This window comes from Trachurus japonicus, chromosome 7 (assembly GCF_045865225.1).
Source record: "Trachurus japonicus isolate A0001 chromosome 7, Traja_1.0".
NCBI classification, from domain to species: domain Eukaryota; kingdom Metazoa; phylum Chordata; class Actinopteri; order Carangiformes; family Carangidae; genus Trachurus; species Trachurus japonicus.
Window position 1 is genome coordinate 23,335,237 of NC_140913.1, and position 27,820 is coordinate 23,363,056.

The 27,820-nt window shown below is 42.9% G+C and overlaps 1 protein-coding gene and 1 long non-coding RNA gene across 2 annotated transcripts in view; one reads left to right on the forward strand and one right to left on the reverse strand.

The window, feature by feature from the left end:
• The window catches only part of plcg1 (phospholipase C, gamma 1), a 38,125-nt gene extending 14,209 nt beyond the window's left edge, over positions 1-23,916 (forward strand). Inside the window, exons 11-33 of the mRNA XM_085782216.1 lie at positions 5,436-5,554; positions 6,148-6,233; positions 6,621-6,741; positions 7,608-7,776; positions 7,909-8,031; positions 8,244-8,345; positions 9,554-9,741; positions 10,737-10,937; positions 12,075-12,194; positions 12,349-12,529; positions 12,922-12,999; positions 14,250-14,353; positions 14,514-14,607; positions 15,121-15,190; positions 16,352-16,515; positions 16,899-16,995; positions 17,633-17,857; positions 18,822-18,970; positions 19,084-19,198; positions 20,011-20,172; positions 20,665-20,753; positions 22,827-23,098; positions 23,774-23,916. Of these exons, the coding sequence (XP_085638342.1) occupies positions 5,436-5,554; positions 6,148-6,233; positions 6,621-6,741; positions 7,608-7,776; positions 7,909-8,031; positions 8,244-8,345; positions 9,554-9,741; positions 10,737-10,937; positions 12,075-12,194; positions 12,349-12,529; positions 12,922-12,999; positions 14,250-14,353; positions 14,514-14,607; positions 15,121-15,190; positions 16,352-16,515; positions 16,899-16,995; positions 17,633-17,857; positions 18,822-18,970; positions 19,084-19,198; positions 20,011-20,172; positions 20,665-20,753; positions 22,827-23,098; positions 23,774-23,816 (3,072 nt within the window). The 3' untranslated portion in view covers positions 23,817-23,916. The remainder of the gene's footprint in view (positions 1-5,435; positions 5,555-6,147; positions 6,234-6,620; positions 6,742-7,607; positions 7,777-7,908; positions 8,032-8,243; positions 8,346-9,553; positions 9,742-10,736; positions 10,938-12,074; positions 12,195-12,348; positions 12,530-12,921; positions 13,000-14,249; positions 14,354-14,513; positions 14,608-15,120; positions 15,191-16,351; positions 16,516-16,898; positions 16,996-17,632; positions 17,858-18,821; positions 18,971-19,083; positions 19,199-20,010; positions 20,173-20,664; positions 20,754-22,826; positions 23,099-23,773) is intronic.
• LOC146984789 (uncharacterized) overlaps positions 404-27,820 on the reverse strand; it is a 364,327-nt gene continuing 336,910 nt past the window's right edge. Inside the window, exon 3 of the long non-coding RNA XR_015036173.1 lies at positions 404-648. This is a non-coding gene — a long non-coding RNA (uncharacterized LOC146984789). The remainder of the gene's footprint in view (positions 649-27,820) is intronic.

Sequence of the window (27,820 nt, forward strand, 5' to 3'; positions counted from 1 at the left end):
GGACCGTTCGTTATTTATGGAATGGGCCACCGGAGGAAAATGGGGGGGGGTCATGTCATAATATTCTTTGTTGAGGGGTGGGTCCACTAAAAAAAAAAGGTCAGCAAGGGGGGGTCATTCAACATTTTGTCTGGAGGACACTGCAATGCCCGCAAAAAATAAAAACAAAACAAAAACGGGACATTTCTAAGCTGCAAACGCTGATGACAATGAGAGCAACGGCCCAAATCACAACGTTATTTTATGTTACCCTGGTCTGCCCTGAGTTGGTTTCGAACCCGGGTCTCCCGCACGGCAGGCGACGATGCTAACCGCTTCGCCAAGAACTCAATAAGGGTTTTGCCCGCGGCTTAGCACGTCTTTTATGGGTGACTGAGTTTAACTTCAGTACCGTACAGAGGCTACGCTGCCTCATTGCGTAACTCTACATAGTCTGAGCAGCACGTACGTTCACCTTGCTTTCGTGAATTGTAAACAAACAGACGCCCCCTCGGTTTTAGCGTCCAGCAGTTTAGCGGCTAATTCAACAGCAGTGATGGATAACTGTACCGGAGAGGCTCAACAACTTCATGAGCTTCATTTGAGGAATAAACGGCAGCTTTTACCTGACGGGAGACCGACGCCTGAGCTACGGTAGCTAACAGCTAGCTGGTTTTATCTACTTCTCTCTCTCTTTCCCTCTCTTTCACACACACGCACACGCGCACACGCACGCGCACACGCACACACACACACACGCACACACACACACACACACACACACACACACACAGTTGTCTGTCATATCTGTCGTAAACCTTATACGTTGTTGAGTGCAGTTCACATTATTGTTGCTTCGGTTTGAGTGTGGATTAATTGTTAATGGTTTGTTGTGTAATGTGAGCTGGTCCAAAATCGCGATTCTGTTATTGATGAGTTGGGTTTTAATAACAGCTGATAAATGGCATGGATTGATGAGAAGGTGTTGCTGGTTGTCAAAATGAAATAATGTAGTGTCACGCGCTACGTGATGCGATGTCACGTACTTGATGGCTGGGGGGGGGGGGGTCATGTATCTTTTGATAAGGCTTATGCAGGGTCATGTTAAAATTTACTGACTCCGACAGGGGGGTCATGTAAAAAAAAAAAAAAGTCCCGTGAATCCCTCCGGTGGCACTGATGATAAATAACGAACAGTCCCTAAGATAAAATTATTGCAATTGACTTGCACAGGGAGGGAAGTCTATTAAAGGTCAGACAGCTCCGTTGTTTTGGCCATGACTGATTCCAGATGTTCTCTTGACTGGCCCTTTAAAAACCCTCAAGACATCTGTCATATGTGCAGTAGCTCACCCTCATCAAGTGACATTGATTTTGATTTTGATTTGTCTCAAACAAGCACATTAAAGGACAAACAATCTATGTAACAAGAAACAAAACAATAATGATACTGTGAGTAAGTTTGAGAATAGAAGGGGCTGAAGGAAGCAAAGCTGATCAAGTTCAGCCCCCCCCCCACATTGTGATTCATGTCATACATCTGTAGTTCCATACAATTCAGAAGATTAAAAACATATTGCTTTAATATGAAATAAGACCATGATTATAAATAAAAAGAGTAAAATTAGCTGTCAAGTTCTTTATAGCTGTCCAAGAGTGTATGTTTGTACTTACTTTTAAATTGTTTTAAGTTATTGCACATTTTTATATCCTCATCTAGTCTATTCCACATTTTAAATGATGCTCAGTTAAACTCTGCCTTTACAAGAGCATCATCCCCTGTAACAGATAGCAGATAACTAAGCCTCGGCGCATTGTGTGTGTGTGTGTAGTGTGTGAAAATCAGACTTTCTTTGTAACTTATGTGTGATTGTGTGAAAATCAGACTTTCTTTGTAACTAATGTGTGTGATTGCAATGTGTCAGCTTGCACTTTGTCCACTTGTCAATATATAAGCACACGTTTCTCACCAAGCAGCTGCTTTTGGTTTCCACGAGTATTTACCACACTATATAACAAGTGCACATCAGCTGCTCTGTTTCTGGTTAAGGTGGATGAATGCAGTGAAATTTATGGTGGAAGTTAAGTTTGGGATCTGATTGTGGATTTATTGGTTTTGCCTCATAGGTTCTGAGGGAACAGTTGTTTTTCAACCGTAAATATGGCATGAAATTATTTATAGATGCTGGTGTTGATGTATAATTAATTCAAATATCATGACAAGGAGAGTTTGAAGGTGATCCGTGACTAAATCTGACGTTAATTCCCATCTACTGATTACCTTGTTTTAACCAATTAATGACAGGCCTCCTGAGGTGTGTGTATATTAACCTACACCTGAAATACACAGCATCATAAAATATGTATGCACTTAAAACTTTTATATGAAATAACAGGGTATCCGCGGGGTCTTAAAAAGTCTAAAATGTGAAAATCTAAATTTTAGGTCTTAAAATGTCTTAAATTTGTTGAATTATTGTGTCCAAGTCTTAAATAATTGTAGACAGGTCTTACATTTTCTTATGCCCACCATGGGCGAGCATTTCACTCGCATTTGCCCTAAAAAAAAAATACATGTGTGAACCAGGAAAATCACAAAAAAGAAAGAGCACAACCTGCGATTGGTCCAAAACTACAAATCCCACAATTCTCTGGCCTCAACAATAACAGTAGTTAGTGTCAGTAAGGGAGAGTGGAGCTGTCGGTGAAAAGAGGAAACAACGCCACGTCTGGTCCTGTTCTATGTTGTTCGTTCACACCGTCACCGTTTATTCGTTACGTCCGCGGTGTAAAAGGCCGTGACGCAAAGACGCGATTAGGCGCGAGACGCGGTACACGCAACTTTTTTTTTTGCGACGCAATACACAGGATTTTTTTGGGGCGACGGGACCTTCGCGTCTTCGTCTATTTCATCGTGTTTGGTGGGAAGACCCACAAGGGGAACATGACATACATTACATACAATTATATAGTATTTCCTATAATATAACTAATAGCATAGTCACCAACATGTGAACTTCTCAGATTGGACTGAGAGCAGTCACCCCAGTCTGCTGCACACACCACAGATTTTCTCCTCTGTTCTTACTGCACGTGTTCTATTTAATTTTTTAGAAGGGCTTATGCTTTTTGAACCATTAAAATGGTTCAAAATGATTTTTATTTCATTCATTTCAATTAATCTTTCCCATAACAGATTCAGCTTTGTATTGTTTACAGACTGTAGTAAAATGTATTATTATTATTATTATTATTATTATTATTATTTCAACACACACAGCTGCTAACCTCCTTTCTCATGTGGGGCACTGGGGCTGGTTCTGGGGCAGGGGAAGTTGTGGGCTGACAGACTCTGTTCAGAATGAGGCATCATTTTGACAGAGGGGAGGTCAACTAATTGAATAAGAACAGCTTGATAAATGTTTGACTGGATTGATTATTTAACTAAAATAACAGTGAAATGTAAAAATCCAGAGTTTTCTTGAGCTAACATGGTGAGAAAAGTGAGCTAGCTTATAGACCACAGACAGGGACACAGTTAATATTCCATAACTATCCACAACAACTAACAAACCCACATTTTTTGGGGGGAATACTGGGTGACATATTGTCGACCCTTCAACTCCTTCTCTCTGATTTTTGAGGCATAGGCCTACTGCCTCTCTGCCTCCTTGCTGCTGTGGCGCTGTCTGTGGCAAACCGCCGGTGCGCTACCTGCAGCTGATCCAGGCGGACTGAACCATTTTACAGAAATAGAGGGGGGAAAGGGGGGGCCCTGCAGGCGTTGATGTTTCCAAAACAAATAAAGTTATTGTTACCAGGACATTAAAAATAAAATATTTGTGATTATATGTTAGTTAATAACTTAGCGTCATATTATTTTTTCTGTATTATCATGTCATCATCATTAGGGGCCTCTTTGGGCCCCCCTCCATCATGGGCCCCTAGAATCCGTCTCCTTTACCCCCCCTTTTCGGCGCCCCTGGCGTCAGATGTGACGCGATTGTCGGACGCTCGCTCGCGTCGCATCCAGTTAGGACACGGTGTTAGGACACATCCACTGGCTCTGGATCAGCAGTTTCAGAGGTGAAGGAAGCCCTGAGTGGAAAGACGTCGCCTCCGCCATGTAGAATGTGTTCAATTCAAAAAGTGAAACTAACACATTATATACTGTATGTCCATTACACACTGAATGGGATGTTAAATCCCATGTCTTTATTTCTTCAGTTTATTTTAATAGTAATAATTATGACTAACATTCAGTGAAGACCTAAAAATCAGTATCTCCAAAATTGAAATATTTCAATGGTTTTAATTTTTTTAAAGCATTTTTAATATAGAAATGTTGGCCTTCTGAAAACTGTCCTCTATATGCACTCAATACTTGGTTGCGGTTGAACTACTGGAAATTGACTTTTCTGTGATATTGTTAATGGTGAGCCCCCCCGCCCCCCCCGCCAGACAAGTCCTCTCTCTTTTGGTCCTGGCCCGTTTGCATCCCTGATTTATTTAGAGTATTTCTGGTGCAGACACGGACTAAACATCTTTGTGGTTTCAGACCTCTGGCAGTGAGCCTGTCTTACTGTCGTCCACCCGTGGCTTCCTGATGGCCTTGGATCAGTGAGCCACCAGGTCCTAAAGTCTTCGGGTGCTTTGTTCCTGTACCTTCTTACAGTACAAGTTGTATTGTTATTATGACTTTCAACATCAGCTAGGGGTGGGCGATATGACGATATTAAATCCTGAAGGATTAGAGCGTGTAGACGATCTGCCAAAGTGCAGAGATCGTAGGATCGCCTGGGGTACCTTTTTATGTTGCAAGAGTGCGTTTTATCAGAGTATGTTTACTTGCACATGTTGGCAAAACTGCAAATGGGCTCTATGCACAGCTCCACTACTTCCTGAATTTCTGAAAGGCAGCTCCCAAACTGATGAATCCAGGTGTGTCTGACCATTGTGACTACTCAGACACACCTGGATTCATCAGTTTGTCCAATAATGTAAGACAGGAAATAAAGGAGCAGCATTAAGTTCAGGAAGTAGTGGAGCTGTGCATAGAGCCCATTAAAATCTGTTTAGAAAGGCTCTTTGACCTAAATTGTCTGTTTTTCAATTTTAGATTAAAGATCGTGATAAAATCGAGATCGTTATTTTATTTTTCAAAAACCGTGATATGATATTTTTGCCATATCGCCCACCCCTAACATCAGCTCATCTATGATATATTAGTCTGAAGTCTGAAGTCGCTGCACTCCAAGTGAACTCTTGAGGTCCAAAGCTAGTCGACTTGTGGCTTCTGCAAACTTTGATAAATTGAGGATGTGGACAGCCCTCGTCATTCTCACACTTCCCCTGGAACGCACGTGTGACGTGTGTGAGCGCTGAAGTGTGGAGAGTTGTGTCTGACTCCAGCCTCACCCTCACCGCTCTCCTTCTCCTCTTCTCCTCCTGTCTAGTTCCTGACCTACCTGTTCTCCAGAGAAAACACCGTCTGGGATTCCACCCTGGACCAAGTTTGTCCTGATAACATGAACAACCCCTTGTCCCACTACTGGATCTCCTCTTCGCACAACACGTAAGGAAACGCTGGCGATGAAGAACTTTTTTTTTTACACTCAGACTCACAGTCCGGTTCAACCAATTGTAATCGCAGCCTGGGAACTCTGAAGTCTGGCATCCTCCCTCGAAAAAGCTCCAACCAAAGAGGGCTTCTGAACCGACTTCATACATCAGATAAAAAGTGTATTATTTAACAATTACGTCCCAGAATGAGATCCAGGCGCGTATTTTGCAGGAAAATGTATTTTTCCTGCCATTGAAAAGCGTGTGAAAGGCAGTTGAAGTGATAACCTTCTGTACTAGTTGGGAAACAATACACACTGGAGCAGTGGAATGAAAACCACCATGTTGCTTTGATTATGTTTGAATTGACCAACTGAATGAGTACGAAGTGTTTACGCCCGTCAACAAAAGAGAAAGAGCCACTTTTTTTTTTATTTGATGTAGCGGTATCAATGTGTTTAGACTAACACACACATACAAAGCCCATGTTTGTGTTTGTGTGTTTGTGTGTGTGTGTGTGCAGTCCCTAGCGTGTGAATCTTTTGACAGACTGGTTAGTTGTGTGGTTTTGTTTGCGTCCTCTGACGTTACCTGTTTTATTTTTAGCTACCTGACGGGGGACCAGTTTTCCAGTGAGTCGTCCCTGGAGGCATACGCTCGCTGTCTGAGGATGGGCTGTCGCTGTATTGAACGTGGGTAAACACACACATACTTCCACACACAGACACACACACAGTAGGGTTTTTACCATACAGCAAATCACTTGAGTCACTTGACTTTCAACATAATAATTAACTGTCCCAGCCCCTCCCTCCTCTGTACAGTTCATCTTAAACACAGCTGCCACTCACAAACACACGGTTACGTAACAGGGCTGTAGGTTACCGTCACACCAAACCTCTTGTCAAGCAGGTTTTTCATGAAAAGAAGGAGCTTGTTGCGAGTTGAAAGGTCGTCTCGCCTCACAGAAAAGGAAACACCACCAACCTTTTGAAGAACTGAAATGATACACGTGCCTTCGTGTGAAGCGGGGGGAAATTACATAGCGTGCATGTCTGTGTGTGTGTGTTTATTTTCAGTGGACTGCTGGGATGGTCCCGATGGAATGCCAGTCATCTACCACGGACACACCCTCACGACGAAAATCAAGTTTTCAGATGTGCTGACCACCATCAAAGAGCACGCCTTCGTCACATCCGAGTGAGTCCTCATAAGTGGCACCCTCCGGCTCGGTGTATTTCACTCGCCGTGAGATGATGAGAAGGATTAGATGACAGGGATAAAGCGGATAGAACAAACACATACTCGAATATCAGACAAGACAATGCAGCGGGCCGGCTGCAGTGACCTCACTCACCATTGTAGTGCATGGAAACACAAGATAAACACAGATAAAAAGAAGGGATTTCTGTGAAGTGGCAACTCTTTGACGTTGTAACCTGTGGTCCCAGGGTATCCGCGGAGTCTTGAAAAGTATTAAAAGGTGATAAATCAATTTTGGGAAAATTAAGACCCTTAAAAAGTATTAAAAAGTCTTTTCACGACTTTATAAAGTCTTAAATTTTGAAGGTATTTTTTTCTGAATTAGCTGTCCAAGAGTTTGAGTCCTAAAAAAACATTGTGAAAGTGTGTGAATTTATTTGTTTTATTAAAAAACAAAGATGAACCGGTACATAAAGTGTCCGAGTAGTGAAATGGTACTCGGATACCAAGTCGAGCGAGTACTCGGATATCGGCTAAATCAAATGAGTTGAGGCACATCTCATGACTGTCGTGATTGTTGTTTTTGTGTTTTGAGAGTGGAACAATGTTTTTGTTTTGTTTTTTTGATAAACTTTGCCTTTGATTTATTATCCCAGCCTATTATGAATACTGTTGTATCATAGTGGTCTATAGTCTTTATCACAAACTAAAACTGTTCAGTTAAAAGTGTCACTGATAGTAAATGGTTACAGCTTGAAGCGGCGGTGAGGTATTAAAAAATATTGAGAAGGTCTTGAAAAAGTCTTAAAAAGGTATTAGAATTAACTTCAAGTTTCCTGTATAAACCCTGGGTCCTCCCTCAGCTATCCCATCATCCTGTCCATCGAGGACCACTGCAGTATCGTGCAGCAGAGGAACATGGCCACTCACTTTAAGAAGGTGTTTGGAGAGATGCTGCTGACCAAGGCGGTGGACATCGCTGCAGACGGGCTGCCTTCACCCACCCAGCTCAAGAGGAAAATCCTCATCAAGGTCAGGAGTCACCAGATGGAGTCACCAGATACTATTTGATTTTTTTTTTGTGTGTGTTTTCCATTATTTTTATCACAGAAAAAAAGCACAACTCGTCATTTTTCTCACTCATTATGTTACCTTCTTCCTCAGCATAAAAAGCTAGCAGAGGGCAGCGCCTACGAGGAGGTGTCCACATCCACTCCCTACTCCGAGAACGATATTAGCAACTCCATCAAGAATGGCATCCTATACCTGGAAGACCCCATTAACCACGTAAGCTATGTTCACCATGTCGTCTTCTCTGACTGGTCAGAACCGGGTCACGCATGTTTTTGAAACCATGTGCCAATTTCTTTGTAAAAAAAAGGAATTTTTCATTCACTTTGGCCATGTTTCAGTGCAACACATGGATCCCCTCAATATTTCATATGATGAACTGATTTTCTTCCTTCATCTTCCCCCGCTCCCCCCCCCCCCCCCCCCAGGAGTGGTACCCTCATTTCTTTGTCCTGACCAGCACTAAGATCTACTACTCAGAAGAGACCTCCAATAACCAGGGTAACGACGATGAGGAGGAGCACAGAGAGGTCAGTACGAGTGCTGCTATAACTCCTGTAGGAACAAGAGGTCATGTTAGTTTAAAGGGCTCACTGGGATTTTTGCTGGATCGGGTTCAGAAGGTTTTGCAAGTGTTCAAACCTCCTCAATGTTTTTTTCATTTATTATGTTGCAACCTTATGCTAAGATAAAAATGAAAAGATTTATTTCTTTCAAAATGAAAACAACAATTTTGCACAATGTGAGAAAATTGAGGCGGTGTGCACTCTCCCTAAATGCACTGTGCTGTTTCCCATGATGATCATTTAGTTTACATTAGCTGGGTTTCCATCCAAGTCGTATCGAATTTAAAAGCGGATTTTGTGAAAATGCGCAAAAAGCAAAGCGAATTTATGCCCGTTTCCATTCATTAGTGTTTTGCGATTAGGAGGAGTGCACCGTGAGATTACGTCATAAGAGAGCGTGAATGTATCCAACAGTTGACACTCAGCTGACACTCAACATCATGGACAATTTACGTACTTTCCGGACTATAGACGCACCTGTATAAGCCGCACCAGCTACATTTTAAAAGAAAATACATATATAGGCCGCACTTGAATATAAGCTGCAGGTTTTCATGTTGTAGCCTAACATGAGATATTTACACAGAAAGACAGTAGGGAACTTGCTCGCTTTTCCGCTGTTTTGGTTTCGCTCCTCTCCTCCATGTGCATCTGTTTACATACGAAGCCGGTGAAAAATCAATAAGTTACATAACGATGTTACGGCGTGCGTTTGTGTAGTCTTAACCGTCATAAACAAAAGATTATGGGTTACGGAGCGCGTTTGTGTCGCGGGGTGCAGAGACGAGAGCTGGGACACCGGGGCGTCGCTGGGTGAAGTCCAGCAGCTTCACCCACAAACTCTGCCTCAATTCGCATAATCTGTTTCCATCACAAAAACTCGCATTTCCTTTATTCGATACGCTGACAAATCCCCCCCCTCCAAGCATATAAACTTTTATGCGCATTTACTGCCTTTATTTGAATTTCTGGCGTTTCCATTCAAGTATTTATGCGCATTTTCACAAAATGCGCATAAGAAAAGGTGGATGGAAACCCAACTATTGTTTCTGCACATGAGGGAGACAGTGTTGATAGTTTCTTAGCTGAGTAGATCTGTTTTTATATGTCCATTAATGTGCATTGTCCCACCCAAATAAACCAATAAATGAAATAAATCTACCCTCTCACAGGTGTCCAACGGCATGGACCAGCACATAACGGAGAAGTGGTTCCACGGGAAGCTGGGCGCGGGACGGGACGGGCGGCAGATAGCCGAGAGGCTGCTGTCTGAGTACTGCCTGGAAACCGGAGCTCCTGATGGCTCCTTCCTGGTCCGAGAGAGCGAGACGTTTGTGGGAGACTACACACTTTCATTCTGGTACGGTGCACATTGTTGTTCACAATTCTTGCACACTTTACACAGGCTTCATTAGTTTGGTGGAAATGGGCAGTGGATGGCACAGGGCTATGTAGACTGAATGATCGTGAATGATAGGAAAATAACAATAAGGTTCAACTGTGTGATGATATGAACTGGGAGTAGTGTGTTTTTTTTTTCTTTATGAATTGTTGGCTTAAAGGGATAGTAGCATTTTTTTTAAAGTGGGGTTGTATGATCTACAAATAGCCCCTAAGTTCTTTAATTGCAGTAGAAGACTCTCTGCACTCCTCCCGTTAGCAACGCCAGCCCATAATAGCCCTGCCCAGAGATTTACAACATACATTGTTGTGAATGGACCCAAAGAAACGACCTATTTTCACGGCCTAAAAGAGAAAAAATACACAGTTCCATTGTTCGCTATAATATAATTTTTTTCAGCCCTTTAAAGTGCAGGAAAAACACAATCTCTGGGCAGGGCTATTATGGGCTGGCGTTGCTAACGGGAGGAGTGCAGAGAGTCTTCTACTGCAATTAAAGTACTTAGGGGCTATTTGTAGATCATACAACCCCACCTTTAAAAAAAATGCTACTATCCCTTTAATGGTGGTTGACATACTGTACATTCCTATGGGAAACTCTCCCCCACCCACTCTGTCATTTGCATGAGCTCAATCTACAGAACACACAGAGTGACGCATTTGCAGATCAATGGACGTCGATCTCCTTCATTGATCGAATGTGTTTGTTGTCACGGTGTGAAGTGTGATCGTTCACCTTCTGTCTGCTTATGCATTTAAAAAGCTGATCAATCTGTGTGTGTGTGTGTGTGTGTATGGATTCACACACAACCTCTGGAAACAATATAGTGTATAGATAGTAACCCTGAGGGCTGCGTGTTCAAGGTTACCCAGGGTGATGACGCTGTTTTCACTTGGTCACGATAATCTGACGATGTCCTTCTCTCTCTTTTTCCTCTCGTCACACCGTCTCAGGCGTTCCGGTCGGGTGCAGCACTGTCGTATCCACTCTCGCCAGGAGGCCGGCAGCCCCAAGTTCTACCTGACTGACAACCTGGTGTTCGACACCCTGTTCGCCCTGATCAGCCACTACCAGCAGGTGGCGCTGCGCTGCAACGAGTTTGAAATGAAGCTGACTGAGCCGGTGCCTCAGACCAACGCCCACGAGAGCAAAGAGTGAGTTAAAGGACAATTCCAGGCGAATTCAACTCGGGGGTGTATTTTCCTATCATTTTAGGTCTAAAAGAAGGAATCTGAAGATTTTCAGTTTAATTGCTCCTGTTTTGCGGTAGTTGCGTCTGTCCCCGCATCGCCACGGCAGCAATGAATGGGAGTGGATGTAAGTTCCGCTGTTTAGGCTGTTTCCAGCCCTCAAAGCCGCAATTTTTTTCCACAGACAGCGTCAGATGGAGACTCAAACATGCACCGAGAAGTTTATTTACTTCAAGCAAGCCGACATGTTTGTAAAACTAGATCTAATTCAAAGTCTCCCAGAGTCTCGCGCGAGACCCAGTTGCCGTGTTCGGTGTGTTCAGGTGCAGTGGGAAAAGCTCCCGTTTGTGTCATAAACACAGGAATATCAACTCTTTACTTGCTTCAAGTAAAAAAAACTTCTCGGCGCATGTTTGAGTAGCCACCTGACGCTGTCTGTGGAAAAAAATGTACACTTGAAGCAAGTCAAGAGTTGATATTCCTGTGTTTATGACACAAACGGTAGCTCCGACTGCACCTGAATACACCAGCACTGCAACTTCGGGCTCGCGCGAGACTCCGGGAGACTTTGAATTAGAATTGTAACTAGTTTTACAAACATGTTGGCTTGCTTGAAGTAAATAAACTTCTCGGTGCATGTTTGAGTCTCCATCTGATGCTGTCTGTGGAAAAAAATTGCGGCTTTGAGGGATGTAAACAGCTTAAACAGTGGAACTTACATCCACTCCCATTCATTGCTGCCGTGGCGACGCGGGGACAGACGCAACTACCGCAAAACAGGAGCAATTAAACTGAAAATCTTCAGATTCCTTCTTTTAGACCTAAAATGATATGAAAATACACCCCCGAGTTGAATTCGCCTGGAATTGTCCTTTAAAATGTTAACTCATGAAGCACCGACCCTCTGTGATTTCATAACGTTTTATTCTCTCTGTCAAAACATTCAGATCTAGTACTTTGTCTCAACTCTTGAATAACATTTTACCTCCACAGCCGTGTCGACACTCTGGACCGCGAACCGACACACTCGTCTGGAAAGAAGTGGGAAATTGTGTCCCCACCGTAATCTTCTGTTGATCGATGTTTTCTTGTTTTTCTAAGGTGGTACCATGCCAACCTCTCCAGGAGCCACGCTGAGAACATGCTGATGAGGGTCCCACGTGACGGGGCTTTCCTCGTCAGGAAGAGGGCAGAACCCAACTCGTTTGCCATTTCCTTCAGGTAAACTCAGCCCCGAGCAAACAGTGAAATCTGTTTATATCTTTAGCTAAATTAGTTCTAGCTTCTGGATCGCTTTTTTAATGCACCAGCGAAAGTGGAAAAACAAACAGTTTAGATCTAAAATGAAAAAACTAATGTTGTGGTTTCTTTACAGGGCCGAGGGTAAGATAAAGCACTGTCGCGTGCAGCAGGAGGGTCAGACGGTGGTGCTGGGCACCTCGGAGTTTGACAGCTTAGTAGATCTCATCAGCTACTATGAGAAGCATCCTCTGTACCGCAAAATGAAGCTGCGTTACCCCATCAACGAGGACACACTGGAGAAGATCGGCACTGCTGTAAGTAGCACTACACAGTCTATTTAGAAGTCTACACTGAATCTATCAAAATGGAAAAAAGAAAAAACAAAAGAAAAGATTATATGATCTGATTATGATAAAGATTTTTATTCTGTGGGTAATGGGGGCAGGACTAGATCAGCTTTAGCTTCTCCCGCTTTCCCTTTCGGCCATGTGTATTGTATTATTTGAACTAAGATGAAGTGTGATGATGATGATTTAAATTGACATGCCCGAAATAAACAAATTGATTGGTAATATCATTCGGTTCGAGAATTCAGCCTGAAAGCAGCACTGTTCAGTACAAATATAAATATGAGCCTGTGTAGTTTGTATTCTGTTCTCCAGCAGCCGAGTCCAGACACGTTAACACACAATCTGTCGTCCAACAGGAGCCAGACTACGGGTCGCTGTATGAGGGCAGGAATCCAGGCTTTTACGTGGAGGCAAACCAAATGCCAACGTTTAAGGTGAGGGCACAGTCTGGAGTCGATGTGTTGAATTCTGCACATTTGGACCTGTGTGTGTGTGTGTGTGTGTGTGTGTGTGTGTGTGTGTGTTGTTAGTTAGTTTGTCTTTATTGTCTCAATTTTCATCCTGGACAGACCAGAGACTCCAGGCGCCATGAACACATACACAAAACAATACATCTAAGACCATAAACAAACACATCATCATATCCCCCAGCTCCTTGCCCCCCACAATGTCCTAAAATCACCTATACATATAAAATGAAAAGACAATAGTAATAATAACATGATGCCCATCTGACCCCTTGCTACAGCAACATTATTGCACATTCCTCTTTACATACAGCAGCACACTCATGATTGCACATTTCATTTCAAACCTTTATTTATTCAGGGAAGCCAATTGAGAGCAAGCTCTCTTTTACAATGACGCCCTGATCACAAATATAGAACAACACACACAACAGCGACACCAACGAAGCATCAAGCATAAAAGCAAAAATAAAACACAATTATAAACAGTCCACAGTGTAATCATCGGGTGTCAGATTTAAAGATACCTTAAGCAGACACAAGGAAAAACAACTTATGGTTGAGGGTCTCAGCTTCAGGAAAAGCAAGTACATTCAATATGAAAGACAAGGTCTAAAAGACTCCCGAAGGACTCCACAGAAATAAATTGTTTAAGTTTTAGCAAGTCCTGCAGTTTATTCCACTTCTCTGGGGCAAAGAAACTGAATGCTTTCTTTCCTCCCTCTGTATTTACCCGTGGAATATCTAACCTAATGTATGATGCTGAGCGGGTGGGTCTTGGTTGACACATTACTCTATACATACAGCAGCACACTCATTATTGCACATTACTCTTTACATACCACAACATGCTCATTGTCTCCCACCCCACCCTTTCCCACACACACACCCACACACACACACAACTTATTTCCTGTTATTAAGTAGCTTAATTGATAATGGAATAAATGAGAATGTGTATCTATTGAGCTTACAGCTTGGTAACCTGAAGGCATCAACTCATACTCCCTGTGGAGGATGTGATTCGGGTCTGAGGTGATTTTTTTGACCTTGCTTCATAACCGTTTGTTCGAATATCTCCTGGAGAGATGATGGAGGCAGCGTGCCAATTATTTTTCCTGCCCCTTTTGATCAGGTTTTGGAGTTGTAGTTTACATGTAATGGTCAGGTGGAGATGGTGAACTGAGCCTGTGTGTTGTGTTGTGTTGTCTTGTCAGTGCACGGTGAGAGCCATGTACGAGTACAAAGCCCAGAGAGACGACGAGCTCTCCTTCACCAAGAACGCCGTCATCTCTAATGTGGACAAACAGGAAGGAGGATGGTGAGTGACTGGCATAAGATTCATCCAGGAAGTAGCTCTGCATTATCTATTTAGGACCCCCAACCCCCCTCCACCCCCAACCCCCCTCCCTCTCTCTCTCCCTCTCTCCCTCCCTTCCATCTGCTCTACTCATCTTATCACATCTCTTTTTCTCTTATAGGTGGAAGGGCGACTGTGGAGGGAAGAAGCAGCTGTGGTTTCCTGCCAACTACGTGGAGGAGATCAGTCCGTCAGCGGCCGAGCCTGACAGAACCGTGAGGATCAGACCGACACCCCGACACACAGACCCACAGCTACACATTTATATAGTTCAAGACAGTGTAACGAGCGCACGTGCTGCCTCTCCCAACGCGGACGGAGGTCAGGCCTCGTCGTCGCGCATCCGTTCTGTTAGTTTAGTTTAGTTTAATAAGTTTATTTGTATCAGGGACAATGTACAAAATAACATTAGTCTTGAGATGAGAAGAGATGCCTTGTACCGGATTTATCTCACTAGCTACTTTCCATCCGTAGTCCCTGGGCAGGTAAGTAAAAACAATAGAAAGTTTACATTTACATAGCGTTCTAAACATCCATACACATATGCATATACACCCTCTCACACATCACAAACACTCAGGACATAGTAGGCCTATTTCATATCAGTTAACAAAACATACAGTTATTAAAATACCGTCACAGGGACACATGACTTATTTGGATTCTAACTTCAAAAAGGGGACCCACATCTTCTCTCCTAATCCTCCTCCTCTCTTTCTGTCAAGCAGGAGATGACAGAGAACAGCCCTCTGGGAGATCTGCTGAGAGGAAGTGTGGACGTGTCTTCCTGTCAGATCGGTGCGTGGCCTCTCCACTTCCTGTTCGACGCCGTGCTGCAGGGCTGCAGAGCAGGCAGTCACCTTGCCAGAGGGCAAACCTTTTTTCTTTTTTTTTTTCTTCTGCCCCATTATATGCTTTCACGACCTCCAGACTAATGGTTTTTAATTGCAAAAAGACGCAGTCACCACTTCCTCCGCTGTCTTTTTGCCTTCATCAGCCTCGTCTATTATTAACTCATCTCCACTCTGTTTTATAATTCCTCTTGCTTTTCTCTCAGATCTGTATCTGATATTTTATTGACATCCTCCAGTCGGGTCAGTACACACCCATTAGTGTTGGCACATGCTCTCATGCACCGCTGTGGCCTTAATATCAGCGCCTGTGTGTCTGTGGCTCCATCTAGTGGTAGGATGGGAACAACAGAATTACCGTATATCTTATTGAACACTTTGTTCTAAGGCTTGCTTCACATGACCATGGGCAGAATTGCACCACTGGTGAAGCCACAGTTTTTTTCCTATAGAGAGAGTGATGATGCTGAACCTGAGCTCAAAGTTCACATCATCTGAACTTTAACACCGTTTGCCTCTTGTCTTTTGTGACGGCACATCCAATCAATGGTTTTACACAATAGTACATTTAATATTTTTGGACTTTGGACTTTCTGTCAAACAAAACAAGACATTTAATGATGTCACTAGCACTAATGGCGCTTTTAACTATTTCTGAAGTTTCGTTGACCAAACAACTACATTGCAAATAGAGAACAGAATCAGTAGATTAATTGATTGTGTAAGGCAAGGCAAGGCAATTTTATTTGTATAGCCCGTTTTTACAAACAGTTTAGGCTTTATATGGCATAACAACATTCTCCGTCCTTAGACCCTCACGTTGACTGAGGAAAAATATGTGTATAGGCATCATTAGTAGTTCAGATATTGCACTGACTTTGCATTTCAAACCAAAGGCAAGTGAAGCTGAGACCAACCATAATTTGCAGACAGCACTTTGTCTCTCCATGATATTGGTTTTCCTCTCTCTAGATGTTTGGATTTTCTTATTTCATATTGTCGCTCCAGTCCATTTTTTACAGATAAAGTAAGTAAATTACAGTACTTTTATGCGTCACATCCTACTCATCTGCACCATGTTTTGCCTTCTCTCTTGTCTTCCCCTCAGTTGTGCGGCTTGAAGGGAAGGGCAGCAGGTCCCACGTCTTCTCCCTCGTGTCAAATACCTCCATGCGGACGGGCCAAGCGTTGGACATCGCTGCCAACACCCAAGACGAGCTCAAGGAGTGGGTGCACAAAATCCGTGAGGTCACCCAGACCTCAGAGGCCAAGGTACATACATACTGTCTACTACGTGATGCAGGCAGTGCAGGTAGAGATTTACAAACTCTGTGCTCACAGGGCCAGTCGTGACTTGTGTTTGCTCTATAATTCTCATAACATGTATTTAGGAAACTTAGACTGTGCAGTGAGTGAGCACATGTGGTGTTTGTCCGCAGACTCACACAGTTACACACACACGACACGCCCTTTACTTTTCAAATCGCTCCGTGCAACCAGCTGAGCCGTAGTTGCAGAGGGAGGAATCTGATTTTAAACCAGCGTCTGCATCAATAAAATGTTGTGAAACTGAGAAGTGATGTGTGTGTGTGTGTGTGTGTGTGTGTGTGTGTGATTGGTGGTGTAGCTGTATCTAACATTGTCTCTGTGCACAGCTGGAAGAGGGGAAGATAATGGAGAGGAGGAAGAAGATTGCACTGGAATTATCCGAGCTGGTCATCTACTGTAGGCCCGTGCCGTTTGATGAAGACAGTAAGGAATACACACGCTTACTGGATGGAAATCATGCAGTTTAACACACACCAATCAATCAATCAATCAATCAATTTGTTTATTTCGGGCATGTCAATTTAAATCATCATCATCACACTTCATCTTAGTTCAAATAATACAATACACATGGCCGAAAGGGAAAGCGGGAGAAGCAAAAGCTGATCTAGTCCCGCCCCCATTACCCACAGAATAAAAATCTTTATCATAATCTTTTCTTTTTGCTTTTTTTTTTTTTTTTTTTGCATTTTGATACAACATTCTTTTACTTATGACATTTTGACATCACATGTTACAGCAGTAGGTAGTAGCCTATACAGAGCTGCAGCCTAGCTCTAGACAGTAGGCTACATACAGATTACGTGTGTGTTTGCACATGTGTCCATATTAGTCCGTCATGAGTGAACAACAGTCTCATCTTGTAGCTTGACATGTCACAAAGTCACAGAACGGTCCAATCGACAGAGAGCAAAGTCCAGTGTACTTATTATTTGTTGGGATGGTGTGTCACCGGACAAATAGATGCAGCTGATTTCACACCTATTGCAATGATTTAATTCAACGAGTCACACGCCCTGTTATACCCGTCCCGTCCTCTCTCTCCCCCGCGACCCTGTAGAGATCGGCACGGAGCGAGCCTGTTTCCGGGACATGTCATCCTTCCCCGAGACCAAGGCGGAGAAGTACGTCAACAAGATCAAGGGGAAGAAGTTCCTGCAGTACAATCGGCTGCAGCTGTCCAGGATCTACCCCAGAGGCCAGAGGCTAGACTCCTCCAACTACGACCCGCTGCCGATGTGGCTGTGCGGCTCGCAGCTGGTAGCGCTCAACTTCCAGACAGCAGGTACTGTATCTATCTGTACAGAAAACAAACTAACTGTCCCAACACTTTCAGTACAGGCCAAAATTTTTGGACACACTCAATGCATTTCCTTTATTTTCATGACTATTTACATTGTAGATTCTCACTGAAATTCCACTAATGGACCCTGACAAGGCAACACCACCTGTGAAGCTTGATTTTAAACATAGATTTGCAAGGCTAAGCTTAAAACAAATGTGTATTTCTGTTGCAGGTGTAAAATTATGGCATTCACAAAGCAAGGAATTGAAAAGTTGTACAAGTATGTCTCAGTTTAGGAAAATGTTTAAAAAAGAAAAGATAAGTGTCTACAAAAAAGAAGAAGGAGAAAGAGGAAAAGAAGGGAAAAAAAGAAAAAGATAGATAGACGAGTGGTGTTTACCGTTATTTTGTTTGTTTGTTTTTTTTTGTCATTACTATGTTTCATCATCTTTAATATTTTGAAACAGAGAATAATACTGGTGTTGAAGCAAGCCAATGAAATTTGTAACAACAGAGAGGAGCAGGTATTAAAATGTGTTCACAATGTATATGTGCAACTATGTGAGAACCATGAATGAAATAAATCAAAATGAAATGAAATGAAGTGAAAACCATTTTCAGGTCAGGTTCACCTCTTGAAGCTCATCAAGAGAATGCCAAGAGTGTGCAAAGCAGTAATCAGAGCAAAGGGGGGCTACTCTGAAGAAACTAGAATTGGTGGGGGCAGAGATAGAGGAGGAGGAGGAAGAAGAAAAGAAGAAAGAGAAGACAAAGAAGAAAATACGTGTTTTCAGTTATTTCACACTTTTTTGTTAATTCCACATGTGTTCATTCATAGTTTTGGTGCCTTCAGTGAGAATAAAGGAAACACATTGAATGAGAAGGTGTGTCCAAACTTTTGGCCTGTACTGTACCTGTGCTATCTTTTTTTTATTTTATTTATCATCTCATCTCTTCCGTGCAGACAAGCCCATGCAGATGAACCAGGCCCTGTTTATGTTGAACGGAAGGAGCGGATACGTCCTCCAGCCGCCCATCATGAGGGACGATAACTTTGATCCGTTCGACAGACACACACTACGAGGCCTTGAACAAGTCACGCTAGAGATAGAGGTACAGTGCAGCACAGCGGTTTAACGACTCTTCTGTGTGTGTTTGTATCTGTGTTTCTGTTTCTGTGATCTGAAAAGATCTGAAGTATTCCTCCTCTGCTTCCCCCTCTGAAGGTTTTGGGCGCTCGGCACCTGCCCAAGCACGGACGTGGCATAGTTTGCCCTCTGATCGAGATCGAGGTGTGCGGGGCAGAGTACGACAGCGCCAAGCAGAAAACAGACTCGGAAGGTGAGAGCCGAGTCTAATTTTAACCTCAGGCTCCTCTGCCAGTGATGTGATACTCTGCCAAAACTCAAAAAGAAACGAGTAGTTACTGTTTACTGGATACATTACCCGCGTGTAATTTCCTGTCTGGTCCTAGAAAAACAGGAAGTCGTACAAACAACTGAGCCATGTGTGGGAATGCAGAGGGGAAAACGCTGCATAGTGTGGACATTGTTCTGGCACAGCTCTCATCAGGTTTTATTTAGGTCTAGTTTCAACCACAGAAGAAACGTATTTCAAATAGTGGTAAATAGTTTTGTGGCTTTGACACATGAGGTGTTTTGTATTTGCATACGTATGTTGCTGATTACTTTTCACACATGTTGGTATTTCAAGTCTTTGAGCTCGTCCTTTTGTTGTTGCTGTACCCTAAACTGAAAAGTTATTGTTGAGATAAAGTCACAGAGTAAAGGAAGTGAAGCTGGCAGCTGCTCTGGATGTACTGTATATATTGTGTAGGTTATGGACAGTAGATTCTGACCTGAAGACAACTAGACTTTTGTTTTGGTATTTTCATGTTTTCACAGCATAGATCAGCTGTTTTCTACTTGTTATTTATGTTTTAGAAGAATGAGTAATGGGCCAAAATCTTTCCTACTTGATATTGACACTCTAAAATGGGTAACACATAAACACTTTTCTTTTCAGGTCATTGACTGTGAAATATTTATTGAAAAGTTTGTTTTACTACTGTATCACTGGTCAAAGTAATGTTAAAGTTAAAGTATATCATTGTGCTTTTCTCACATCTTTCTGTTTTTTTGTGTCTCCTCCAGCTGATAACGGCCTGAACCCCACGTGGCCCAGGAAGCCGTTCCAGTTCACAGTCTGCAACTCTGCATTTGCCTTCCTACGCTTTGTGGTTTACGAGATCGACATGTTCAATGACCAAAATTTCTTGGCTCAGGCTACATTCCCTATTCACAGCCTCAAGACAGGTATGCACGACAAAAACAGTCACTGTGCATTGCAAAAACTCCAAATCTTACCAAGAATATTTATCTTATTTCTAGTCAAAATGTCATTTCTAGTCAAAACAAATCTCATTATACTCAAAATAAGACTCATCACATTAAAAAGTAGCTTGTTTTTAGACACTTTTTACTTCTTTCAAGCTGATTTTTTACTTGAAAATCTGACAGTTTTTCTTCCTTATTACAAGCACAAAAAACTTGCTTTGACTGGCAGATTTTTCTACTTATTTCAAGTGAAAATTAGTTTGAAACAAGTGAAAATGATCTAAAAACAAGGTCATTTTTAGGTGATGAGTCTTATTTTAAGTGAAAATAGATTAGTTTTGACTAGAAATGAGACATTTTGGCAAGAAATAAGACAAATATTCTTGGAAAGATGTTGAGTTTTTGCAGTGTGAGCTGACAAGAAATCCTGTTGTGAATCTGTGTGACATAATGAAATCACTTTGTCACCAGGTTACCGGTCGGTACCTCTGAAGAACAGCTACAACGAGGACCTGGAGCTGGCTTCTCTGTTAGTCCACATGGACATCATCAGAGGCAGGGTGAGCTGACGTTTCAATAAATACAGAAAGCAGTGGTATGCAAACATAAAGCAGGTCAAACTTGAAGAAGGGCCGTCTTTACAAGTGGGTTATGCTGCAGAGCCTGTGACTTCCTAGTGCTGCTTCACTGCACCGACCAAACAATAGTGTGACATGAAACTGCCTGTGAAACCACAAACAGTCAGTTTGTACTTTATACTTTGCATTGTTTCTCAAAAGCTTTAACAAGTAGGTTAAAAAAAAAAAAGCTTAATAAGTCACTTCTAGAAGTGCTAATTAACAAATTTCCCTCCTCTGGGGATCAATAAAGTTCATTCAATTCAATAGATGGAGTGTTAATTTTCTCATCTAACTCAGAAAGAGAGTGGATACTTCCTAAAATGTCAAACTCTTATTTCAAAATGAGCCTGTATCTCATTTCTGTAGGAAATTACCTAAAGCTCACGTTTGATTCTTAAAGGAATAGTTCAACATTTTGGCAAATTCACCTATTGCCATCCCTATAGCTGCTGTTTTTTAGATCGGCGGGGCAGAGACGCGACCTGCTCAGCTAACGCAACGGAGGCGCACAGTACTTTCGCCTTTCCCTCATCAAACTCATCAAATACACAATCCAACAACTCTAAAGCGCTCTCGTGGAGAAGTTGTGATCTGCACATTCACCACGCTATGAGAGAATAATGTAACATTACGAGACAGAGTTGTTTTCGAGGCAAATGCATAGCTACGCAGCTACTTTCTAGACACAGCTGCTGGTCAGAGTGATTTCAAAATCGCAAGTGGTATTTGCTTCATGTGTCGTAATGTTCCATAAATATACGTTATTATCTCATAGCGTGGTGAATGTGCAGGTCACAACTTGCCCACAAGAGCGTTGTGGAGTTGTTGGATTGTGTATTTAATGAGTTTGATGAGGGAAAGGCGAAAGTACCATGCGCCTCCATTGCGTTAGCTGAGCAGCTTGCGGCTCTGCCCCGCTGATCTCAAAACAACATGCACCAACAATTAAAGGTAATGAACCTACTCCGATGACTATAGGACGAATCGCCTTGTTGTTTACAACTACTTCCTGGTAGAAAACCAGCATGAGAACAATAGTGACGGACGAGAGTTTCACTATATCTAATTTTTCATGTCACTATATCGCCGTTTAGACTAATTCTGATGTTTGTAAAGTTTATAAAACCAATGTGCACATTTTTGTAATTAGTCATGGTTATCATAGATTAGCCGGGCTAACGGTTAGCTACCTGTTTAACTTTAATAACTCAGTGATTCAATAAACGGTCCATGAAAACATATTTTCTCCAGCGGATATCTGAGTTCCAACATGACTGAGCTAACTGGAGTAGTTTCATGTCGTGTCCCACAACGGGAGGGTTTTTTTTTTTTTTTTTTTTTTTTTTTTAAGTATATTTTTTGGCTTTTCATGCCTTTATTTGATAGGACAGTTGAGAATGTGACAGGAAATGGGAGGCAGAGATGGGGGGAATGACATGCAGGATAGGGCCGTCCGACGCGGGACTCGAACCGGGGCCGCCTGCAGCGAGGACTATAGCCTCAACACATGGGGCGGGTGCTCTACCAACTGAGCTAAACTCCGCCCCAACGGGAGGGTTTTAACAGCTGACGTCCTGCTGTTAGCTTAGCTACCGCCGTTAGCTTAGCTACCGTTAGCTGTCCCTGTCAGCTGCAGCCACTGATGCTTTCTAGACACCGTGATTCCCCCAAACTGAATAAATACAACACATAGCAACACAAAACACACACACACAGAAATAGTAATGTTTCTTCAATCATTTCAGATTTGTCTAAACGGTAATAGGGCGTGAAAAATATGATATATAGCTAAACTCTCGTTCGTTACTATTGATCTCATTCAAATTACAGCTGGTTTTCTACCTGGAAGTAGAATGTAAACAACAAGGAGATTCGGTCTATAGGGATTAAGGCAATAGGCAAATTTGCCAAAAATGTTGAACTATCCCTTTAAAATCTACTAACTAATTGAGCAGTGGAGACCCTCTGGAGTTGACACCGGTTTGTTTCTTCTCCTCCTCCTCGTCGCCTCAGGATGAAAACGGAGAGGTTCTGAGCCCGTTCCTCGCCGTCGGGGCCGTGCCGTCGCTGTCGGCGACCGCCCAGGCGGGACGGGAACGTCTGGGGGATCTGAGCTCGGTGTCGTCGACTTCCTCCAGCATGTCCGCGCTGCCCCAGTCGCCGGCCCAGGCCATGGCCTACAGGGGCAGGGAGGGCTCCTTCGAGTCCCGCTACCAGACCCCTCTGGACGACTTCAGGCTGTCCCAGGAGACGCTGCTGGACCACATGGACCCACAGAACAGGAGGTGAGCGGGTTGTTGCCGTGTTTTTTGTGTTTCTGGTGTTTTCGCAGTGCGTTGGGAAGCCGTAGAAGATTCCAGCTGCACTAGAGTGGAATTCCATCCCAGCTACTATTAGAGACCTGAATACTTAGAATCTATTCAGAGCTCATTTGAAGAGATGGTTGATTGGTGCCCAGCTCTGTCAGCACTAGTTCTTTTACACCTTCCTTCCTCTCTCCGGTCCGTCTGTGCTGAACCTGTAGCCATCTTGTTGTTGTCTGTCCGCCTGTGTCGGCATGCATGTCTTTTTGTGGTGTCGTTATATTGTGTATGCATGCAGTTTGTGTCTGTGCTTCTGCTCTGCATGCTGTGGTGTGATGTGCCTTGCGTCATGTGTCTTTGCTGCATGTGTTGGGGATGTATTGATTATGTTTTCTGATTGATGTTATATGTTCTTTTGTCATGTCATGCTGTATGTTCTTTTGTCAAGTTGTTAATTGCTGTGCATGTTTGTAGATTGCCTTGGCTAATAACTTTGTAATTTTAATCATATTCATATTCTGTTTTTAGGGTGACTTTTTAACATCTGGCGCATTTACAGTGATGTTATTAATGTGCACTGTCCCTGTTTTCAAATAAACTTATTATTATTATCATTATTACATTCTCCTTCTGTCTTTGTCTTTTTTTTTACCTCAGGATGCTGCGGAGGACCAGAGTGGGCGGAGAGAACCGCGTCTGAGTCCGAGCCAATCAGGACGCATTTCTGTTTCTGTTGCACCCCCCCCCACCTCCCACCATCCCCTCCCCTCCTCCTCCCGACCCCTTCCCTCCCTTCCTCCTCACCCAGTCGCCTTCCTCCTCTCCCCCCCCGTACTGATGATGTCACTGACTGCTGTGAACACTGTTTCCATGGAAACGCCCACCACCACCACCACCACCGCTTTGGCCTACATTTACAGGCAGCTCTCCCTCCCTCCCTCCCTCCCTCCCTCCCTCCGTTCTCCAACACCCACCCCTTCCTCTCTCTCTCTCTCTCTCCCCTCCCCACCACCAGAAGAAGTGACTCGGACATTAGAGGAGGAGGAGGAGGAGAAAAGGAGGAAGGGGGAGGAGGAGGAGGAGGAGGAGGGTGGGCGCCGAGAGGAAGCTGACGGCCGCGGACAGGAAGAAGAAGGAACGGACGCTCACAGGAGAACAGGAATGAGGCTGAACCAGCTCCAGCTCTGGACCGGTGGTTCACCGAGCAGCTCGTCCTCCTCGTGTCTCAGTGTTTCATGTGTTTCATGTGTTTCATGTGTTTCATGTGTTTCATGTGCACAACAGCTGCTGAGTTTGGAGACTCAGAGGAGGGACAGGCGGAGAGAGAGAGAGAGAGAGAGAGCTCTGAAGGTATCAGTTTGAAACTGTTTCCCCAGTTACGTTCCTTTGCTCTCCTCCTCTATTTGGCGTATATGAATATATATATTTATTCCTGCTATGCTGTTGGCCAGAGAACAGCAGCAGCTGACCTGCTCTCAAAGAGCTCTTGTCTCCATGTTTTTGATTATTATTATTATTATTATTATTATTTAAACCTTTTAACATTCATAATGTGACTTTTCTTTTTTTTTTTTTTCTTTTTTTTATGTATATGTGTAAAACACGAGGGCTCTCTACGGCTATTTTTAATGTCTCTCTCTTCTCTGCTTCATGGAGGAATAAGTCTCCAGTCTAACACCTTAAAGGGATAGTAGCATTTTTTTAAAGTGTGGTTGTATGATCTCCAAATAGCCCTTTACTTACTTTAATTGCAGTAGCAGACTCTCTACACTCCTCCCGTTAGCAACGCCAGCCCATAATAGCCCTGCCCAGAGATTTACAACATACAGTGTTGTGAATGGACCCAAAGAACCGGCCTATTTTCGCAGCCTAAAAGAGGTTTTACCTGAAAAAAAATACACAGTTCCAATAAAAACTGTGTTTTTCCTGCACTTTGAAGGGCTGGAAAAAATTATTTTATAGCGAACAATGGAACTGTGTATTTTTTTTCCAGGTAAAACCTCTTTTAGGCCGGGAAAATAGGCCGGTTCTTTGGGTCCATTCACAACACTGTATGTTGTAAATCTCTGGGCAGGGCTATTATGGGCTGGCGTTGCTAACGGGAGGAGTGCAGAGAGTCTGCTACTGCAATTAAAGTACTTAGGGGCTATTTGTAGATCATACAACCCCACTTTTAAAAAAATGCTACTATCCCTTTAATCCTGGAGGGATATTTAATTTTTTTTTGAAGGCATCAGGAAGTCAGAACCTGTTTGTGTTGTTTGTTATTTCTGCATCCACAAACACACTCACACATGCCTGAAAACACACACACACACACACACCAAGGCTGTTTTTTTTTTCTAACTTACATTCCAACCAAATTGCACATCATTCCATTTCCTTGCGTTGTCGTTGTCGACGCCTTTACAAGCCAGTCTCACACAGTCAAGCCTCGCTCCTCACTGACGGTGTCTGTAGGGGAATCTATGGCCTCACTGTGTGACGAAGCAGGACCAGGGATACATGTCGGCCCCGTGAAGGGGGTTGTGTAACTAAGTGTTGAACGATAATTGTGTCAAATTTTCATTTTTATCTCTCTCCTGATTTTTACTCGTATCATCTTCTCCTCCGTGTTCATGGGCGGTTCATTTGACGGCAACCAGCGTAGTTGTCGTGTCAATCAAGGGAAACGTTCTAATGGCTGCGAGCTGAAACGACAATACTGATCACTCTGTTTTTGTTTTTTGTTAAAATGTGCTCACATTTGAAAACATTGTCATTCACAGAGAACATGGTAAATGTGTCAGGTTTTGTCTGTATACCATACATACAAATACTGTAATTATGGACATTGGAGATGGGAGATTGTAGTACAATTACATGTCGTAGTGTGCAGCAGCCCTGTGTTCTCAGGATTCATAATTGAATGTTTAGGAAATGTGAATGTTTATACTCGCATTTCGACTCTTAAAACAAAATGGTGGCCCCTTTTTTTTATTCATTGTTTCAATTTGTTCAAAAGTCTGTTTAAGCACCAACAGCCCAACCCCAAAGTGGTTTGAGCTCCTAAAAGCAAAGGTGTTTGACTGTGACCAGCTTGTTGCAGCTTTAAGTTGTTACAAATGGAGTTTCCCATGTTTGAATTGGAGAAGAAACTCAGTACTGTGAGCAAGCGAGGGGGTTTGTATATGATGTTTGACTTGCTGCTGTGTTTTTGCAAGCGCCACACAGACACTGTTTTTGCAAGCGCCACTTTTTTTTTTGTGTGTGTTCGGTGCTGCTTCGATGTTCCTGCTGAGTTCTGTCACGGCACTAAGCTGCTCCACAGAAACCTGCGAGGATTTTGAAGTCGCACTGCCACGAGGTACAGTGGGCGGGGTCGCCACTGGCACCGCCCATGAGTTCATTGTGGATAAAGTGCGCAAAAATGGAAACTTCAAACACACATCCCTGTTAATCATTCCCACGGCTTTAGATCCTCATCGCGGCTTCTGTTGTTTCGTAAACGGCTGCCCTGCCCCTTAACTTGGTATAATAAGACTTCTCTTGAGGTAAAATGTCAGTGCCCTTAAATGTGCAGGGAGTTCTTATTTCCTGTGTGAGAGTGCGCATTGGGAGGGAGGAAGGGGCGAAGAGTCGAAGCTTCGGTGTTTCTGTGGCTGTGGTCAGGGCCGTTGCTAGGAATTCTGGGCCCCCTTAAAGAATACTAAAGTGGGCCCCTCCCCCTAACTTTTCCTTTTTTTTTTTTCTTAGACTATACGTATGTATTATCGTTTTTTATTTAGCCTTCTTTGTTTTGATGCTAATGCAGCATTACACTGCAAAAACTCAAGTATCTTAGCAAGAATATTTGTCTTATTTCTAGTCAAAATGTCATTTCTAGTCAAAACAAATCTCATTCTACTTAAAATAAGACACATCATATTAAAAGCAGCTTGTTTTTAGACACTTTTTACTCCTTTCAAGCATATTTTCACTTGAAATAAGTAGAAAAAATATGATAGTGGAGCAGGTTTTTCTTCCTTATTACAAGCACAAAAAACTTACTTTCACTGGCAGATTTTTCTATTTATTGTGAATTTAAGTGAAAATTATCTAAAAACAAGTTAATTTTTAGGTAATGAGTCTTATTTTAAGTGGAAAGAGATTAGTTTTGACTAGAAATGAGACATTTGGACAAGAAATAAGACAAATATTCTTGGAAAGATGTTGAGTTTTTACAGTGTACTATGAGTATTAGTCAGGGTCTTACGCAGAATAAATCAGTCATACAAAGATTAGACTACTGGGGTCTTTTATGGGCCCCACTGGGCGCTGGACCCCTAGAGTTATCATCACCTTTCTCCCCTATACAACGGCCCTGGCTGTGGTTGGATGACAAAGGTGTCTGGGGGAGGGAGGGAAAGAGGTTAGGTTAGGCCTTGAGTCAGCCCACTTAACCAATGGTGTTATCTTTCCAGGTTTGTGTCAGAATCAGTGTTGTCTCAGTTTGTATGTGATGACTATATGATGTAAACTCAGTATTCTCACTCAGTGTTTGACCACTGAGACACACCTAAGCCATATGGTATGATTTAAGGTGAAAGCAGGGACAGGAGCGAATACTTGAGGTCTCACTGTTTTTGTTTTTATGTGCGTGTGTGTGAGTGAGCGAGCGTGTGTGTGTGTGTTTGAACGTCAATATTAATCCCAAAGCTCCTCCATATTACATTTATTTTTCCT